General features: G+C 44.8%; 1 protein-coding gene across 6 annotated transcripts in view; it reads left to right on the top strand.

The window, feature by feature from the left end:
• LOC118582695 (serine/threonine-protein phosphatase 4 regulatory subunit 1-like) overlaps nucleotides 1-19,401 on the top strand; it is a 77,209-nt gene that overhangs the window by 37,024 nt on the left and 20,784 nt on the right. For 3 of the 6 annotated variants that reach the window (XM_036185743.1, XM_036185741.1, XM_036185742.1), the window contains 2 exons: nucleotides 6,680-6,782; nucleotides 8,044-8,186. In XM_036185743.1, coding sequence (XP_036041636.1) covers nucleotides 6,680-6,782; nucleotides 8,044-8,186 — 246 coding nt within the window. Of the gene's footprint in view, nucleotides 1-6,675; nucleotides 6,783-8,043; nucleotides 8,187-19,401 lie in introns of those variants that run through there. The other 3 variants (XM_036185745.1, XM_036185744.1, XM_036185746.1) reach the window with 2 other exon arrangements.

Here is a 19,401-nt window from a genome sequence, read left to right as displayed (position 1 = left end):
TATCTTCATCCCTTTTTCTGAAGCTCACATTGTCTGATAGTAGTGCATGCAGTCCAGCTTTCTTTTGATTTTGTGCTTTATTCATTTATACATACTTGAACCTATAACTTTCAAAATTCCAACTGTGTTTACTATGGAAGGTGTATGAACACATCTTGCTTTTTTTTAGTACAGTTCACCCATCTCTACATCTTAATTTGAGCATGCGAGTCCAACCAGAGGTCCTCGGGCCCCATGTGTACCAGAATAGCTTTGAATGCAGCCTACCATGTTCATAGATGACATCCTCTCCCAGCCTCAGAAGGCTGGCCCTCTGATAGATCACTGACATTGATGCTTCTTCCCAATGTAGCTTGTTGAAACGATTTATCTGCTGTTTGCTTTCTGCTTATCTTAACTGTTCCTAGTCTACTTGGGTGCTAACACCTGCAGCTCCATCTCACTGAGTACTTGGTGGGCTGGTAGGTAGTCTTTCCAGAAGGCCATGTCTTTTCTCATATTGTTAGCCTTGCTAACTGAGAAGTCTTGAGGCCTGTGCTTTTGGCTCGGTTCATCCCCAGTGTTCTCCCAGGGCATACCCATAGAAAGCAGCAGGTTTTCCACAGCACTAACACAGAACCCGTCATCGGCTTGTCCTTTCCATCTGCATTCATACCAGTAGACTGTCCTGCTCTGGGCTCTCTCTTATCCCTTTCTTCTCTGTCCTTGGAAGGGCAGGTCCCTTGTGCCCACTTGAGGCTAGAAGCAGATTTGTTTATCCATTCTATGGCTGGAGCAGCAGATTGGGGATCTTAGTTCCTTGATTTCCCCAGAGAGGCTAGTGTGAATGAGGTCCAGGGAAAACTAATAAGTCTCTTTCTCCATAGTGTCTGTTTCGACTTTCCCAAGCTTCCTGGCTGCCAGATCTCAACCCTTTTATCCCCAGGGTGGCACCTGTCTCTTCAGCAGGCTTGTGTTGATATATTTCTCCTGTGTTGTGCTAGGTCAGAGGACTTCACTGTTAATCCTCAATCTGTAGTCTTCTTTTCTCGAAAATCAGAGCAGGTGAGTCCACTTTGGTTGGTTCTCCTATGCACAGTGAGGCCCTTGTCATAGGGCATCTGTTGGTTCCTCTAATGTTGTCTGATTGCCTTTGTCTAGAACAGTTCCCTGTGTCAATTTGTGCATACCATACAAGTTGTTCACCTTGAGCATACAGTGTGTCCTGATATGCAAACATCATTACAGTAGTTTGAGCATCTCTGTCATCCAGCAAGTTTCTATGTTTGCCCCTCATGGTCAGGTCTTCCCTCCTCTGACCCCTGGGTCCCCACAGCCATTGGCCTGGTTCCTGGTGTTTTCTCATTTTATTTTACTAGAACTAGGGAAACAGATTAGGAATCACGTTGTTTTTGACAGTACTTTGACACCTTCTCTGTACATTCTGTGTTTTGCACATGTGTTTACCAATAAATGGACCAGATTTTTTTCATGAATGATGCTTGTGTACATGTTTCGCAGCCTCTGTGTGTAGATGTGTCTTCATTTCCTTTGGCTAGACACCTAGAAGTGAAATTGAATGGTGGGTGTTTATTTGACTTTCTGAGACACCAACAGCGTCTTCAGGTCCTTGTGTTCGAGTCATTGTTGGTACTTGCCTTGTCTTCGTAGTTTAAATGCTAGCTGTTATCATGTTCCCTTACTGTAGTTCTTTTGTCTTGTCTTTTTTGGGTCATTGTGTTTTATCTTCTGATTTTGAGATAACTTTAGGTTTCTAGAAGAGTTGCAGATGTATTTCAGTGTAAGGGTTAATTTTGATGGTTTAACTTGACAGTCTCTGGAGTCACCTAGGAGACAAATCTCTGGGCATATCTGTGAGGGACTTCCTAGACTGGGTTGATTAGCTGAGGTGGGAAGACTCATCCTAAATGGGCTGAGGTCCCAGACTACATAAAAAGGAGGAAATAAGCTGAGCACCAGCATTTCTCTCTCTGCTTCCCAACTGTGGATGCATGTGACCTCTGCCTCAGGCCCCTGCAGCCTTTCTTCAAACTATGGGCCGAAATTAACTTTGTTTACTTCAGTTGCTTCTGTCATATGTTTGATGACAGTGATGGGAAAAGTAACTAATGTATATAAAGAGTTCTCTTATAACTTTTGTCCAGCTCCTTTTAGTGCAGTGGCCCTCAGCCAGAAGAGAGTCTGCTCCCAGGGGACCTTCCAAGATGTCTCAGAGAAATTTCTGGGTGTCACATCTTGGGGGTCAGGGAATGCTACTGACACCTAGTGGATATATTCCAGGGCTGCTACTAAGTACCCTGTAGTGCACAGTCCCATAGCAAAGAATTGTCAGCTCCCAAATGTAGTTGTGCTGAAAGCAAGAAACCCTGCTCTGATGATTATGTCAGACATGAACTTGTATGCTTGTATGTAGCAAAGAAAGAAAGCTGAGACACTAACTGCAGCCGTGGTTCAGGGTGCCTTATTGACCACAGATACCGTGGATTTTCATGGTAATCTCTTGTGCAGAGGTTCTGTCCAGGGCATGTCAGTGAGTTGTTGTGTCTCTTTAGTCTCCTCAAATCCTTGACAGTTTCTTGGTCTAGCCTTGTCTTTCATGACTTTGATGCTTTCTGAAGAATAGTGGTGAGGTATTCATAGAATATCTCCCCAAATAGGTTTGTCTGGTACTTTCTCATAATTAGTTGGTGTCATGGAATTTTGGGGAGTCAAACCCTTCTCTTTGCACTGTAGGAAGACTTTATGATGTTAGCACACCTCCTTGTCCATGCTGTTTAGGTGGTATCTCTCAGGACCTTCTCAGTGTATGTTCCTGAAGACTTATGAAGTGGAGGCTTTCCTTATGATTGAATTCAATAAGTCAATGCACAATATGTTATAGTCTTACAATTTTAAAAGTCTAACAGTTTTATTCAGATTTAGTTTTCATGTCTATGTGGTTAAGAGAGGGAGGTTGATAGCTGAGTTCTGTTTCAATGAGTGAGTTTATTAAGCCTGTGGCAGACAGAAGCACAGGAACAGATAACAAGGAGCAAGTAAGAGAAAGACAGCAGAGAGTCAAGAGTTACAACATCCACACGGACAACAGGAGTAGACCCATGGAGAGAGCAAACAAAAGGTAACACCATCAAATGGGGCCCCAGCATCTACTGGGGAAGCCTGCTGAGGCAGCAGCTGATACTCCTGGTCGGGGCTCCCAAGTAAGAGAACAAATAGCCACACATTATTAAGTCAGAGGCTTACAACATCCGGTAGAAACCAGCTGGGGAAGCTGAGGCTGTCAACTGGATTTACAGATGGAGAGTCCCAGAAGGAGGGTTTTCCTTCTTCAATGGCTCAACTTGCAGCATCTCTTTCCTACTGCAGCCTCTTTCATATGTTGAGATGAACACTCATGGCCTCTGCTTCCGGTCCTCAGGGGTACTCTGTTTTTACTCTTGGGCTGTTCTTTAGTGTTCTCTGCTCTCTGCCACAGTTGCAGTTGGGGTCACACCATTCCTGGACATGAGGTGTTGGAGGACACATTGAAACAAACGAGTGAGTGTGTGTGTGTGTGTGTGTGTGTGTGTGTGTGTGTGTGTTTCCCTTTACATATCTGGTGATTTGAATGAGAATGGCCCCCATCGGCTTGGCTCATATACTTGAATGCTTGGTCTCCAGGGAGTGGAAATGTTTGCAAGGATTACAAGGATTAGCAAGTGTGGCCTTGTTGGAGTAGGTGTGTCACTAGGGGTGGGCTTTGAGGTTTCCAAAGCCCATACAAGGCCCAGTCTCTCTCTTGACCTGTGGATCAGGATGTAGCTCTCAGCTACTGCTCTAGTGCTATGCATGCTGCCGTGTTCCCCACCATGAAGATAAATGACTAGACCTCTGAAACTATAAGCAAGTCTCCAGTTAAATGCTTTCTTTAGAAGAGTTGTCTTGATCATGGTGTCTCTCCACAGCAGTAGAACACTGATCAAAACAATATACCATACACTTCAGTATAATGTCCTCTACATTATACCATACATTATACAGTTTACCATTATGTTATCGTAACACATACAGTAGAGTTCACCAGTATGTTATCATAACACAGACAGTAGAGTTTACAACTTTCGAATTTCATATTGATAGTTTTAACGTATTCACAGAATTTTGTAACAAAATTCACAAGGAATTTTGAAAATTTCTTAGCACTGTTGTCATGAACAGTAGTTTCTGCTCAAGTAACCTCAGTCCTCTACCCTAAGTAGCCATTAACCTATTTTTTTCTCCATTGTGTGTAGCAGGTATAATCATGTGGTTTGTGGGCTTTTGTGGCTTCTTCACTCAGCCTGTTTCCAAGGTTCATTCATGCTGTAGGACACATCAGTTCTTCATTCCGTTGACCTCCTAGGCAACTAATAATTATTCAGGTTATTTTCAGCTTTTCTGCTTGACTAATATTGCTGTAATTGTTTGTGAACACAGTTTCAAAGCTAGGTGTGCATGTCTCTTTTGTCAGATACTGTCTTCCAGTCTGTGGTTTGTCTCCCCAACCCTCCTTCATAGTGTGATTTTGGGAAAGAGTTTTTCATTGTAATGACATTTTAAAATTATTTATTTTCTTTTATGGTTTGTATGTTTTGAGGCTTCAGAAATATTGCTAACCAAAGCTCACACAGGCTATTTTCCCTGGATTCTTTTTCTTTTCAGGACTTTTTATAGCAAAGCTCTCAATATTAGCCTTCTAATGCATTTTGTATTAATCTCTGTGCATGGTATGAAGTGAGAGTCAGGTTCATTTTTTTTCCCAGTGTCTGTTCATTCTGGCATCACTTTTTGAAAAGGCAGTTTTTTCCCTGTTGACCTTTGTAAAAATTCATTGGTGATGTATGTGTGGTCCTATTTCTAGACTCCTACTGTGACTTTTATCTATTTCTCCTTGTAGTTTTATTGATTTTTACTCTGTAGCTTGAAGCTGTGTTATTTAGTACATAGACATTTAGGATTATTATATCTTCTTTACAAGTTCACCCCTTTATCACTGTGAAATGACTTTATCCCTGCTGATGTTCTCTGTCTGAAATGTATTTTATCTGATACGGAGGTGGCTGCCCTAGCTCTCTTTAACTATTGTTAGTTTTTCACTTCAGTTGTATTTACATATGTATAGTAGAGTGTGTTTCTTGTTAGCAGTATATAGTTGGATCTTGCTTACTCTAGCAGTGTTGGTGTTTTAGCTGGAATGTTGGGAGCATTTATAGTATAGTGCTAAAGCTGACCCCTCCTGCATGAGTTCATCTGTCATAAGTCTTTATTCCTTTGGGTCTTTATATGCCCTTTCTTGGTTTAATGGAATTTTTTATGAATTCAGTTTGTCTTAATAGTTTGTTAGTTATAATTTGTTGTTTTGGTATTTTAGTGGCTGTCTCAGGGTTTGTTTAACTTATTAGTGATATTTTTTCTACTTCACAATGTAATAAAATTACATTAGTATGCTCTCATTTTTGTTTCTTGGTCTTTGTGCTATTTTGTCTTACATTTTACATGTATGTGTATACATATACATATATATGTGTGTGTGCACTATAAATCCACAATTCACTATCAGTTTTGCTTAACAAATGTTTCTTAAAGAGATTTAAATAATGAGATAAATCTTTATATGTGGCCATGATTTCTGGAGCTTTTTATTCATTTATGTAAATTTGAATTTCTATCTAGTGTCATTTCTTCCTTCTTGGAGGTTTTCTTTGGTCATTTCTTACAATTCAAGTCTTTTTTTAAATATCTAATAAAGCATTTATTTATGACTCCTTGTCTTGAGCAATTCGCATTGGCTTCCTGGGTTTGTAGGCTTACTCCTTGGTAGGTGTATACCCTGCTCTTGGATTACAGTTAAGGCCATCTTGTTTCTCCCCGGTGGCTGAGATGCCTACAGATGTATCTTCTGCAGCCCATCGTAAGAGCCTGTTGTGTCTGGCATGTGGTCTAGTGTTGCCTGTGGAAGGCTTCCCTAGTCCTTGGGTGTTCCTTGGCTTCAGGCTGGCTCCCTGCCCTCCTGCTCTCCTGCTTTCCTGCGCCCAGTGACAGCCCTCCTGTCCTTATATAGTTGCTTCCTTCCACTGACCCTCTCTTCAACTTCTGTTGTCTTGACCCAAGCCTATTTACAGCGTCTGTGCTCCCTCAAAACAGGTATTGTGGGTCCATCCTGTTTAAGATTAATCACATGGAAAGATTGGAGTATAAACTAGTAGATTCAGGGAGGTGTCTTAGTTTAAAAAAGTTCCCACTAGACTTCTGTTTGTATGTAGTTCCTCATTCTCTAGACCTTGAAGGAGCAGCAGATGCTCTCTGGGTCTCTTACTTGTGTTCATTGGTCACTTGCTCTCCCTCCCCGCCACTGATCCAAGTGTTTTCTTCTAAGTCAGTGTGGGGAATCAGTAAGCAAAGGAGGATAAGGGCTTTGCTATGTAAAGTTTATTCTGACTTCCAGGCTGTGAGATAAAGTCCCAATTCCTTGAGGGCTTTGATTGGCATTATAGAGCAGCCATCTCTGATGGCTCTTGGTAGTCTCTGTCCTCCTGGATGGACACTAGCTTTCCTTTGCCCCATGACCCTCCCTCTCTAAGCATAGTACCTAGAATGTAGCATCCTTTAGCCAGCACTTGCCAGCTAACAACTGTGTGGCTCCTTCTGTCTCTATAGCCAGATTGTTGCCAGAGGACTACTGGATGTCTTCCTGGACATCAGCCACAGTGATGAGGACATATTGGCAGTCATGGAGGTAATGGTCCGTCTGTCAGAAGATGCAGGTTTGTTCATTTTTGTAACTTTTTTGACTTGTGCATTTGTTAAAAATTATATACTACAAGTACTAGCTAAATTTAAAGGCCTTCATATTAATCAGTGAGCTTTGGGCAGTGTCTGACTATGGATGGATTTTGTCGTGAAGAACAGACGTCTTACTTGAGAGTGACTCAAATTGTTCTTATTTTTGGAACATCAGAGTGACTAATGTGATGAAGGCCATTTGCCCTGGCAGTTAGGCCTTTTGTATTTCTTGAGTTTTGCCAGAGTGCTGGTTGCTAAGAAATACCCCATCAGAAGTGGTCCTTTGGGTTCGAACAGTCTAGTCATTAGTTTCTCTCACCTGTGACCTCTCTGGACTGCTCTTGATTTCTCCTGTTCTTTCTGCCTCCCTGTGATTGCTATTCTGGAAGAAAGCATGCTGCAGCACAGCAGACACTCTGGCGTTGCCTGTCTCCCCACCCCCGCCACAGAGTACACATGAGAAAGATGAATGAGTGGTGGGCTTGCCAGGCCTGACAGCTGCCCTGCATCCCCCCTTCTCTGCACTCATAATGAATGGCGAGAATCTTCAGAAAGTTCCAAAAATCTGAGGCCTTAGAATTTGATCATTTTAGCTGAAGATAGAAAAAGAAGCCTTCCATATAGCTCTCATATTAGTTTAAAATATTCATATGGATGTGACATGGTGCTTTCAAAAAAGCCCAAGTGGATGTTTTGAGGCTTTGAATGGATTCTCTTCGTAAATGAATCACCATTTACAGTGCTGCAGCAATTATATATTTGTGTTAAATTTAATGTGGTGTACTGGAGCTTGAGCGCTCTTTTGTTTAATGCTTTGCCTTAGAAATAATTGGGATGCGTGGATTGTGGGGGAGTGCATTTGTGAAAGAATTATTTATAATGTATACATCCTGGCTGGAATTTAAATAAGCACAACCCATAGGTCTGACAGAGAAGCCATTAGCTATAATGGCTTTTGGATGCTGGCCCAGCATGCAGACTTCTTGGTCCTTTCTCCATTTGTATATGGCTTGTTATAATAGAGTTGTCATCCTCTCTTCCTTTTATGTTTTTATATTGCTGTGTGGCTTACTAGCTTTTTAAGCCTGTCTGTAGCATAAATACTCTAAATGGGAAATGATTTTTAAACTGCATTTGTCTAATTTTCTTGATGAAGTATTTTAGTAAGAAAAGCTAGAAACCATTAGTATATACCATGTCAGATGTTGGCTTCTTATATAACTCTCTGTCCCATTGCTGCAGAGCCCACAGTGCGGACTGAGCTGATGGAGCAAATCCCTCCCATCATTGCTTCCTTACAAGAGAGCAGGTTGGATTTTTCTGTGGAAGTCTCTCAGTACCTCGTACCTGTTATCGTGCAGTACCTTGAAGACCCAGACAAGCAGGTGTGAACATGCCCACCTTAAAGTCTCATCAGCAGATTCTTTCTGGTTCATCCATAGCTCAGGAAAAGCCTTGGTAGAGTTAACTGCATGAAGCAGGTTCTCGCATCTCATGGGAGAGACAGGCTGTATTCTTTTGTATGGAGAGGGTTCTTCTCTCAAGTTTTCATTATGGATGTATTCAAACATGCCAATGGACAGAATATAAAAGTAAGGTTCATGAACCTTCCACTGCTATAGCCATCATTAACACTTGACCAGTTGTTTCCCATTTATCTTACCCAGATAGACTCTGTTACAAAGGAAAGCAGTTCCCAACCCCACATCACTTCAACCATCAATACTTTAGTATGGTTCTCTAAGAAATAAAGAGCTGAGGATGTAGCTCGGTGGTAGACACTTGCCCAGTGTACACTACATCCTGCATTTAATTTAGTCCTTAGCATGGCAAAATATAGAGATTGAAAGATATACCATTGAGTTACAACTTATTACTTATTTGACCCCATCTGCTCTGCTGGATAGATTGTCCCAGTTTCTCATCAGTGTGTGTTTTGTTTGGGGGGGTCTCTGTTTTTGAGGCACACCAGCCTTCTACTTGCTGTGTTGTCCATGCTGACCTTGAGCTCTGGGTCCTCCTCCTTCAGCATTTTGACTGCTGAAGTCTGGTCCCGCACCACCATACCTAGCCAGAAATGTGACTGTTTGGTTGTAAATGCAAAGAAAACCGGCACATGGATTTGTTTCAGTGTCTGAAACTTGTGAGAGCTGTGCCTCTCCCCTTCTCTCCTTGCTGTGTATTAACTGAAGAACCCAGGGCAGTTGTCCTGTTGACTCTCCCACCCTGGCTGGGCAGCTGCATCTTTAGCATTGAGATTCCCTTCATTCCAGGTATTTTCTATAAACTGGGCATTGAGTCTAGAGGTGTGGCCAGAAATAGGTTTTCTGTTTCCACAAGGGTGCTTCTGAGCTGGGCTCTTCCTCCTGTGGGAGTCAGAAAGAAGCATAGGTGCTCTGAGACCTTCTTTGTCTGATGCTGAGCTTGGCTCCTGGGTTGGAGATCATCTGAACTTTTAGGTCAAAGTGCCCATTGCTTGAAGCAGGCTTGAGTGGTCCTCATGGAGAACACTGTCTCCTTGGAGGCTATATGGTTTGACACTTGAATTCTGTCACTCACTGTTCTTTGGTGTAGTGCCTAGACGTCTTCAGTGAAGAGCTTTCCTACTAGATGTTTGAGAAACTGTGACTGCATAGGTAGGCAAGGTCAAGTCTGTTTTCTTCCTTTATTTACTTGTCTCCAGGATAAGGATAATTAGTTGGTGTCCTTTGTCATCTACAGATGACCACTGAGGCTCTTTCATTGGTTGTCAGAATTACAAGACCAGCTAGGATTTAATGTGACACTTGTGCTCCCAGTCATCGTGGCCATTGCTTTTTTTTTTTTTTTTTGATAATTGAGTTGTGGTCTGCTCTGGCTTGTGGGAGCTGTTATTCTAGAATCTTCTTGACACATCTAGTAGACTTTGATAGTTTACCTTCAGCTGGAGCTGATTGCTTCTTCACAGGGTCCATGCTCCTGTGAAATGGTGAGAAACCAGAACATGGGTACCAGGGTGCTCCTGGCTATGTGCTCAGTCGTTGCTTCTAGTGACGACAGTTTTTAAAAATCAAATTCCTCATTGGTTTATTGGTATATCCAACTTATGTCAAGGATGGCAGGGCTTTTACTTTCTTTTCCTATTTATTGTCTTTTTTCACCTTGCACAGCCTGAGTCTCATGTGGTAGTTGACATGAATGTTTAACCCACATCACTACATTTAGTAACACACACACACACACACACACACACACACACACACACATACACACACACACACACGCACACACACACATCCCTCTGTGTGTGTGTGGTGCTGGGGTGGGAGCCAGTGCCTCCTGCTTGCTAGGCATGCACTCAGCAGTGAATGAGCTGCATCCTCATCTTTGTTTTACTTTGGGTCTAAGTTACCCAGCCTATCCTTGAGTGTTGGACCTTCTTGCCTCAGGTAGCTGAGAAAATAGGCATACCTATTACTAGCCTGACTGGCTTTTGTCTGCTGGGTTGTTGTTTGTTTATTTTTTGAGACTGTGTTTTAATAATATCTTTTCTCCCTCCCTTTCTTCCCTCCAAACCTTCTCTTTTACCTTTGCCCACTCTCCTTCAAATTCACAGCCTCTTTTTAAGTTGTTATTTATTGCATGTCTTCTTTGTAGATACACATACATATTCCCAGATATAATCTGTTGAGCCCATATTCTTCTGCTTTTTTGAGACAAGGTCTCACCATGTTGCTCAGGCTGGCCTTGAACTCCTGGCCAGGCTCTAGTGATCCTTCTGCCTCAGTATTCTGAGCAGCTGTGCTATGTGTCGCTGAACACATGTTCATCTTCAAGAGTAGCAATAAGTCTTACATTTTGACTCTGACACATTGAAAATGTTCACCCAATTCCCAAACTAAAACTTAGTATATTTGGAGAAATCTGATTTTGCTTCCTTCTTTCGATTCTGGATCCCTCTCTTTTGGGGCTGCTTCCTCAAGTGTTATCAGTCTTACTGTTCCCTAGACATTGCCCTGTGTCCTGCACCCTGGCCTTTCTCAGGTGGCTATGCCCCTTCCTGCTTTCTTCATGTCATGTGCCCTGTGCTCGGGCAAGGACTCAGTGTGCGTCTTGTTCCAATTTCCTATAGTGTCAGCCTCTGAGGTTAAGGATAGCATACATGCAGTTGGACACTGGGGAGGCGTCTAGTCTTTTGCACATATGACATTGGTGAAGGGAGACTGTTCCAGGGCTATCACGCAGTGTGCTTATCACACAAATCTGATAACCCAAGTTTAGTCTCTGGAACCCATGTAAAAAGATTTGATGCAGTGGAGCACATCTCTAATTCCAGCATTCCTGCTGCATGATGGGAGCAGAGACAGGAGGGTTACCAGAGGCTCAATGACTAGCTAGCCTAGGGTGTGCAGCCCAGTGGCAGAAACAGGAGGGTTGCCTCAGTAAAAGGGTTGGAAGACAGAGCCAACTCCTGAAAGTTCTCTGACTTTCACACACTTGCCATGGAATGCATACATCCATGTACACACACACACACACACACACACACACACACACACACACACACAGTGAAGGAACACACTCTGTCCTTTTTGTCATTGTATTCCAGGCTGTAAAGGATGAAAGTGTTTTACTTTTTAACGACATACCATGTTTAGATTACCCCTGTTTTCACGAAGTTCTAAACATTTAGTGTGTGTTTTCTCTTGATCTGATGTTCTTAAAGAGGACAGACAGTCATTTTTAACTGTTACACAGTGTGACAGGATGCAATGGAGTTTCAGATAAGGAAAAAAACTATCCTGTTTCCACTCTGCTACCATGTGTATTTTGATTATCTTTGCATTTTCTCCCACACGAGTCTGATCATAACGTGGGGCGGCTTCCTCCATTCGTTCATTTGTTCTGACAGCTTCTGAGTGCCCATTATGAGCCAAGCCTTGTGTGCTGTGCCTGGGGATGAAGAGATGAACAGAACAGATTTCTGCCCTCAGCAAGCTCATCTGAGGGCCTCAGACATCCTTGTGTTTCTTTGTCATCCCACTGACTGTAATTTAGTTGTGCACCCCATCTTCAGCTTGGCACGTGTCTGAGCGTACTGTGAGCCATGCGAGCACCCACAGTGTGAGCACCCACTTTTGTCCTTCTGTTGACTTTTCTTTCTCTTTTGATGCATTCTTGAAAATGAGAGACTGTCCAAGGGTTTGACTTTTTCCTGACCCGTGTCACCTGTTTTTGCCTTTGGATCCACAGCCCCATGATGTCTGACTACATAGATCTCTGTTCTGCAGTTATGTTCTCTCTCTGCACTCTCTCAGATCCATCTCCATGTTCCTGCCCTTTGCTAGGTCTTCTGCCACCTGGGCTCTGCCTAGCCAGGACCAGCCCAGCCTCTTCCACTCTTGGCTGCTGAGCTCAGCCTGCAGGAGGGTGTCCTGTCATGCATTGATTGGTGCTGTTAGAAATTTATGGGCTCCAGTCGAGCCTGGATGTGCAGTACTGCCTGGCAGTCCTTCCCTGTCCCTCCTCAGCTGCTTCTCCCATTGTCCTTGGCAGTTCCCTTAGACCTTCGCCCTTCTCATCAGGCCCCTCACCTTGCCCTGCCTTTTACATCCCAGAGGAAATAGAGGCCTTCAATCTTCGTCCCCTATCGCAGTGAACAGAGGCTCTGTCTGAAATACTCAATTCCCCTGAGGCATGGCCTGGGAACTCTGGAAACCCTCCCTCCTCCCCTCCACATCCATTCAAACCCATGGCACATCTCCAGTGTTTCCATCATAAATGCATAATCCCAAAGATACCTCCTCTCCTCCTGCCCTTCCATCTTCAAAACCAGAGCTATAAGAAAGTTGACTACACTGAGTAGAGTCTGGGAGCTGCCTCCTCCACCCCCCAGCCCCACCATTAGCCTACTGAGGGCCTGCTCACTGGAGCTAGCTTACTCCTCCCAATGGCTTCTCTCCTCTCCTACAGCATCTACCTCTCATAATCAGGCGCTGACTCTTTGGAAGTGTGCAGTGGGCTGCTGGCAGTGCCCAGAAGTCCTAGTCGGTCAGGGTTCTAGCAGAGACATGGGTAGTTTTGCCTCAGCCTGGTTTAGGTGCCTTATTCTGCCAGATTGATGAGCCTGCTCATTGGCAGGAACTTCTCACCCAGTCACAGAGGTGAGGAGTGCCGCCTGCAGTCCTGGAATAATACCTAAATCCTGCAGCTATGCTCACACAGCTGTTCCTTGGGCTGCCCTAGACAATAGGTATTGTGCTCCAGAGCTGCTGTGCGTCTTTTCTGTGCTATCCCACCAGCCTGGGGAGCATGTCATGACATGTTCATCCTTTCGTTCTTGTGTCAGATGGGAGGAGGCTGAGGTGTGGGAAATGAGGGTGGAGATGGATACCAGACCTGGTTCCTGAGCCTCACTTGTCTCTCTGGTGATTGTCTAGGCTCTTCAGGACATTGTGTCTGTGAGCTTTTTGCTGTCAGCAAATCTGAGTCCTTGACTGTAGGAACCTTTGGGACCTAGCTCAACCTGGTTTGCAGTCTTCTGAAGTTCTGTGGGGCTAGGAAGCTGGGAAACCTCTGTCCTCAGCAGGCCTCACCCATGCCTTCTGCCCCAGCTGATCATCTTCTAGAGTAGTGTTTTCTCTCTGCCTACTCTCAGCTTGTGTTGTTTCTGTGCCTCAGTTTCCCTCCTCTTTGCTCCCTGGCTTTGGCCCCATTTCCTGCAGCTGGTCTCCTTGAAGGAGGGCCTACTGCAGCCCCACCCACTTCCACTCAGTTTGGGCAGTTCGGCTCCCTCTGCATGAGCCTCTGCTTCTGGTATCTGGTAGACATGGAGCTGTTTGGCCTTGAACTCAGCTAATCAGTTCATTTGGAAGATTCAGTGCTCTTGTTTTAAAAACACTTTTAGTTTTAAAATTATCTTGACAAATTTAATCACTTGAGAAAAGGACCGTAAAATAAATACGGCCTCATCCCTCCCGATTTATGTAACAAGTGTTTTCAGTTTTGCCTGACAGCTCTTTGCTTATGATTTTGAGGTTACAGTAGTGGTTCCAAGTACTCTGTACCCTTCTGCTCCAAAGTGCCACCATCCTATGCATGGTGGTTGTCACAGTCGCCCACTTGTGAGAGTGGCTCTGAGTGGCGTGTTAGCGCATCACATAAATTGTGTGGCTGTGCTTTCTGGGCCACAGTTGCTTGCTCCTCCATGTTGTAAGCCATTGAGCTAGTCAGTGCAGTGCTCAGCTGTTCACATAAGTGTGCTCGCCATTGCATTTGTCCCCAACCCCCTCCCCAGATCCAGTTCAGTTATTGTCAGCTTCTTGGGGTCTCTGTGATCCATGCTCCATTTGTCACTGGTGCTACTTTGGGCTTTTGAGATTGGAACTGGATATCTGTTAGTCATTCACTGCTGCCCTACCCAGAGAGTGGGAAGAAAAAAGGACTAGATGTGTCCCTTGATCCTCTCGGGGTCCTGGGCTGGGGTTGGTTCTGTACACATGCCTTCCTATGCTCTGGCCAGAGTGACTTGGGAACAGACAGCCAGCATGCGCGTGGGCACCATATGTCCTGACTACTGTTCTCAGCTCTTTGCATCCTGAGGCCTTTCACACTTATGTAAGTCCTCTATGATGGCTTAAAGGTCTGATTCTTTATGGTGATGCCAAAGTGTACCAGATGACGATTTGGCTTTTACTCTCATTACTGCATTCAACCAATTACCTGAGTTATGCAGCACTTTCCTACTAGATTGGGTTATTGTAGGCCATCTTGTCCAACGGTCACTAATGTAATCACTCAGCACATTTGAGGTTGGCTAGTTTGTTAGTAGGTTAAATGTAGTAAATGCATTGTTGTTTGTTTGCATGAGTTGAGATGGGGTCTCAACTGTAGCCCAAGCTAGCCTGGAACTCACAGTGGTCCTGTTGCTTCAGGACTGCATTATCCCAAGTGCTGGGATAATGGATATGAACCACCCTCACCTTTTGGTTTGTATTTTGAGATAGGGTTTGTCTGTGTAACAGCCCTGGCTGTCCTGGAACTCGCTTTGTAGACTACAGAGAGCAGACCTATGCAGCTGGCCCTTTCTCTACCCTGTCTCTTCCTTTTTCTCTTTCCTTTGTTCTGGCTGTCAGTAGCCAGGGCAGTGTCAGCAGTCACCCTTGCTTCAGTGACCTTCTAGGTAATGGCTTTCCTAAGCCGTCTCCCCCACTTCCCCTTCTCTTTTCTGTCTGTAGAGCCAGGAACTCCTTATCCATGCTTAGCCTTTGTACCCACCACAGGCTGTACTCTGTCACCATCACACATACTAAAGTGTGATCTTGGCACTCCTGTGCTCTCCAGCCCTTGATGGCACTCATTGTAGTTGCGTTGATCCCCAGAGGTCTTAATGGCACAGTGACAGTCTTTCCTGGGCTTACCTTCCCTCACTCTCAGTTCCTTGCTTCTGTCACCTGGAACTTGTCACGTCCCCAGATCTCATCTTCCTGTTCTTTTGAGCATGCTGTTCTGTGATCCTGAAGTCCTGTTCCCCTTGCTTGTGTATTGGTTTCCTGGGGTGACTGTAACAAAGTGCCAAGAACTTGGCAGCTCAAAGCCCTGGGCCTTTACTCTTACAGTTTGGGAACAAAGTGTTGTCAGGGTTGGGCCACAGAGCTCTGAGGAGAACCTGCCCTCACCTGTCCAGCTCCTGATGGTTATGTCCTTCGATGCCTCCATTTCTAAGCATTTCTTCACACTTTCTCCTCTCCTCTCTCTTGTCATAATCCATACTTGTGATGACACTTAGGACCACTGGGCTAATCCAGGCTGACATCAGGGTCCTTAATCACATCTTCAAAGATCCATTCATTTTCCATCACTATGTCACGATACCAGATAATTCAATTTCCAAGAGGAAGGTTAAGCTGGGCGTTGGTGGCACATGCCTTTAATTCCAGATCTCAGGAGGCAGAGGCAGGTGGGTCTCTGTGAATTCGAGGCCAGCCTGGTCTACAGGGTGAGTTCTAGGACAGCCAGGGTGGCATAGAAACCCTGTCTTGAAAAACAAACAAACAGACAAACGAAGAGAGGAAAGGTGTGTTTGGGCTCCTGGGTTCAGAAGTTTTGTGCTGTGGCCAGTTGGCTCTGTTGCTTTTGAACCTGTGTGGAGCAGAACATTGTATCAGGGAGCATGCATGGAGCAGAACAGCTCAGCTCATGATGGACAGGAAGCAAAGAGAGTACCCAGAACAACCCAGTGACCTGGTTTTCTTCTGCTGGGCTTTTACCCCTTGACCCAAAGGTCTCCCTATCTTCCAGCATTGCCACAGGCCAAGGACTGAACCCTTCAGCTCATGGACAAGATCCAAACTCAGACCTTCAGAGCTGCATGTTCCAGAGATTGACTAATTACTGTTCTTGGCAGCTCCTGTCTTTGGATACCTGTCTCCGTGTCTTTTATCTCCACCGTGACTGTCCAGTTCCTGCTGCCCACTGTGCTCTGTGTATCCTTAGTGGTCACCTGTGAGTGTTCTGACTCCCTCCTGGTACACTCCCTGTGGACTTGGTGCCACCCCAAGTGAGTGTTCTCTGTCCAGGCTGCCCCAGAATTGTTTCTTTGTCTTATGGCCTTCTGATGTCCTGGCACATGCCTGCTCCTCAGTCAATTTGACACCTGAATCATTGTAGCAGGACCCAGTCTTGTCACCATGCAGGGTAATATTGCTAGGACATCACCTTTCTTGACACAGCTAGCTAGCCGGGCCTCATTACTCCCAGACGGGCTCTGCCTTCGATGCCTTAGCTGGCCTTCTGTGCACCTCTCTTACCACCTGCAATTCACCCGGAGCACTGCTAGCAGAGCCATCTTTTTGAAGCACTGTTTTCCTGCACAGGGGTCAGAAGCCCTGGTGTCATGTAGCCTTTGTGGCTGCAGCCTTGGAGCTTGCCCTCTTGTACTCTGCTATGGACTGATCGTTGGTGACAAGGTCTGTTCACTTCAGGTCCTGTTAGGACTCTGTTGCCTTCCTCTCCTGACAATGAACTGCATATTTCATTGCTCTCTCTATAAATGGGAATTTCAGGTGCTTTCATTTCCCCAAAAAATGCCTCTTTAGCTTCTTTTGGTCCCTTTACACCTTGGTGTTAGCTCACTCCACAAGGACCAGGGATGAGAAGCATCTTATTTCTGTAATGTTCTCTACCATATTGGGGCTCTTCCAGGTACCGCCCAGGTCTTGTGTGTGGTAGGCCAGGTTTGCATAGGATTAGGAGTAGGTGTTGGCTTTTATTCTGATACTTGTGCCAGTGGGGCAGATGTGTGTCCATTCAACTAGCCCTAACAAAGTGAGATGTGCTGTGTCACCTGCTGCCTGTGCTAAGGGTGTGCTGAGAACAGGCAGTTCAGAAATGGCACTGCCCTCTAATCTGGAAGACACATGACAGTTATTAATCACACAAAGGTGTACATGTGGGAGGAATGGTTACACCAGGATACTAGGGCTCTTTCAGGAAGCGGAGCGAAGGGTAGACCCAGAAGAAGATGAAGGACCACCTGGGGAGAGCTGTCTCCTTCCTGGAGAAAGCATCTACCCATCTCCTATTTCACCTTCTACTATTTCCCCTCCCGGTCAGAAAATCCAGCCAGGAAGTGCTGCTGGCTCTTCTGGAGCAAGATCTAATTTCCCAGTGTGATGTCGAAGGCAAGGTGTGGCCCATTCTGCTGGAGCGCTTTGCCCCTGCCTGTGATGACAAGTGCAGAGCAGAGGCCCTGAGTGTAAGTCCTTCTGGGAGTGTGGCTTGTGCACTTGGTGGCTAATGTATGTAGGACTTGAATTTTCACAAGAGTTGGATTTTGGCCAGCACCATTCCCTGAGTTAGGTGGCCAGGACTCCTTCAGGGAATTTCCATAGGTAGTTTTGAGCCTGTTTTTTAGACATGCTCATTCTTGGAGCATCAGGGTTGGAGATGTCCCAGCCAGGTAAGGGTCAACCAACCGCTAACTCAAACTAATGCTGGGTAGGATACTTATTCTCACAGCAAAGCTCCTCAGCCTGGTGGACTGAGGCCTTGTTTCTCAAAGTTAGGGGCCGGGAATATTGTGTGAGGTAATGTTAGGCAGTACTTAGATAGTCAGACACCTCATTACACCTAATGCCTTTTATAAATGACCAATCCCTGACAAGTGGGTGTGGCAGCACACCTGTAGAAGCTGAGGGAGGTAGATCCAGCATCTGGCCTGCCTTGTTGGTTTTCCATATGTGGTAGCCTGTGGTATCAGGCTGCATAAACTCTTATTAGGGGACTGCAGTAGCCGTGACTTCCTCCTTCCTCCTTATTTGATTCTGAGTAGTGCTGGGTTCTGCTATGCTTGCCCAGTGCCACAGTCTAGCCTTGCTCCTTCTCTGTGTTCAGGGACCATCATGGGCCATCTCATTTACTTCAGCTACTGCCCCTCCGTTGACCCGTGCAGATGAGGCTGTGTGCTTGACCCTTTCTGTGAATTACAGTTCAAAGCTGCAGGATTGGTCCAGCCTTTTAGGAAATATTTTTGCATAAAGGGTTTTAGAATCCTAAGCCTGGATGATGAATGCTGGGTGAGCACATAGTTGTTTTCTTGTTCAGAAAGGAATGATGTTAAAGGAAGGAATTATTTTTTTTCCCAAAGTGCAAAAGCATTATACGCCATGTAGCTAAAAAATTATATTGCGGCGTCAGAACATTTGGCGATTACTCTTCATTTATGTAAAAGTTTTTTTCAACTATGCGTTAAAGGTCTGGGTTTTTAAACTAATTTAATTTTTTGCATATTCCATATGTTTATAAGATGAATCAGTCTGAGGAATAATTGATTATTAAAATTCAAATTCTCCAGGGTTCTTTTATAAATTTCAAGTTTCTCTACAAGAAATTTAATTTACTTCGCAAAATGAACCTGGATAATAGCATTTAGCCAGGGTGTTTGGCAGTCGAGCAGTGAACTTTGCCAAGTGGATCTTCTTTTTCATTTGGAGGTTGGTCCGACGAGTTTCCAAGGTTACAACTGGCAGCCAAGTATTTTATCCCTGAAGACAGGTCACGCCATGGAGAGTAGTGCTGAAGGCGTTTCTAGAGGATTTCTATTTTGTTTTGTTTCCAAACACTCCATGCTTGTCAGTGGCATACACCCACCCTACCCTTACCCCCCCCCCCATTTTCTATTTTCGTTCTTTTTTTTTTTTTTTTTTTTTTTTTTTGGTAGAGCTATTTAGAAAATATAAGAAGCCTTCCATAAACAATCCCCACAGGCCATTGGCAGAAGAAATTGGTTTCTGGTTTGTGACTTGAAGCCCTACTGTGTGCTCCCAGACCCGTCACCCAGCCCTGTCCTCTCATGTGCGTTTGGAGGGCATGCTCATCTTTCCATGGATCCCACAGGGGCAGGAGATGCTGTTCTTTGACCCAGCTGTGCTCTGGCGCACTTCTTCCCCTGGAGCCTGGAAGGAAACCAAGAGCTGTGGGGCTGTCTTCTTTTCAGCTGGGAAATGACAATGTATGTAGCATATAGATGCTTTTATTTAAAAAAGAAGAGGTCACATGTGTGTTATGAAGCTCCCCAAGGAAAATGTTGTCTGGTTCAGTGGACACTACCCTAAACTCTGA

The sequence above is a fragment of the Onychomys torridus genome, chromosome 4 (genome assembly GCF_903995425.1).
Source record: "Onychomys torridus chromosome 4, mOncTor1.1, whole genome shotgun sequence".
Taxonomy (NCBI): Eukaryota; Metazoa; Chordata; class Mammalia; order Rodentia; family Cricetidae; genus Onychomys; species Onychomys torridus.
This window is presented reverse-complemented; position numbering and strand designations above follow the sequence as displayed.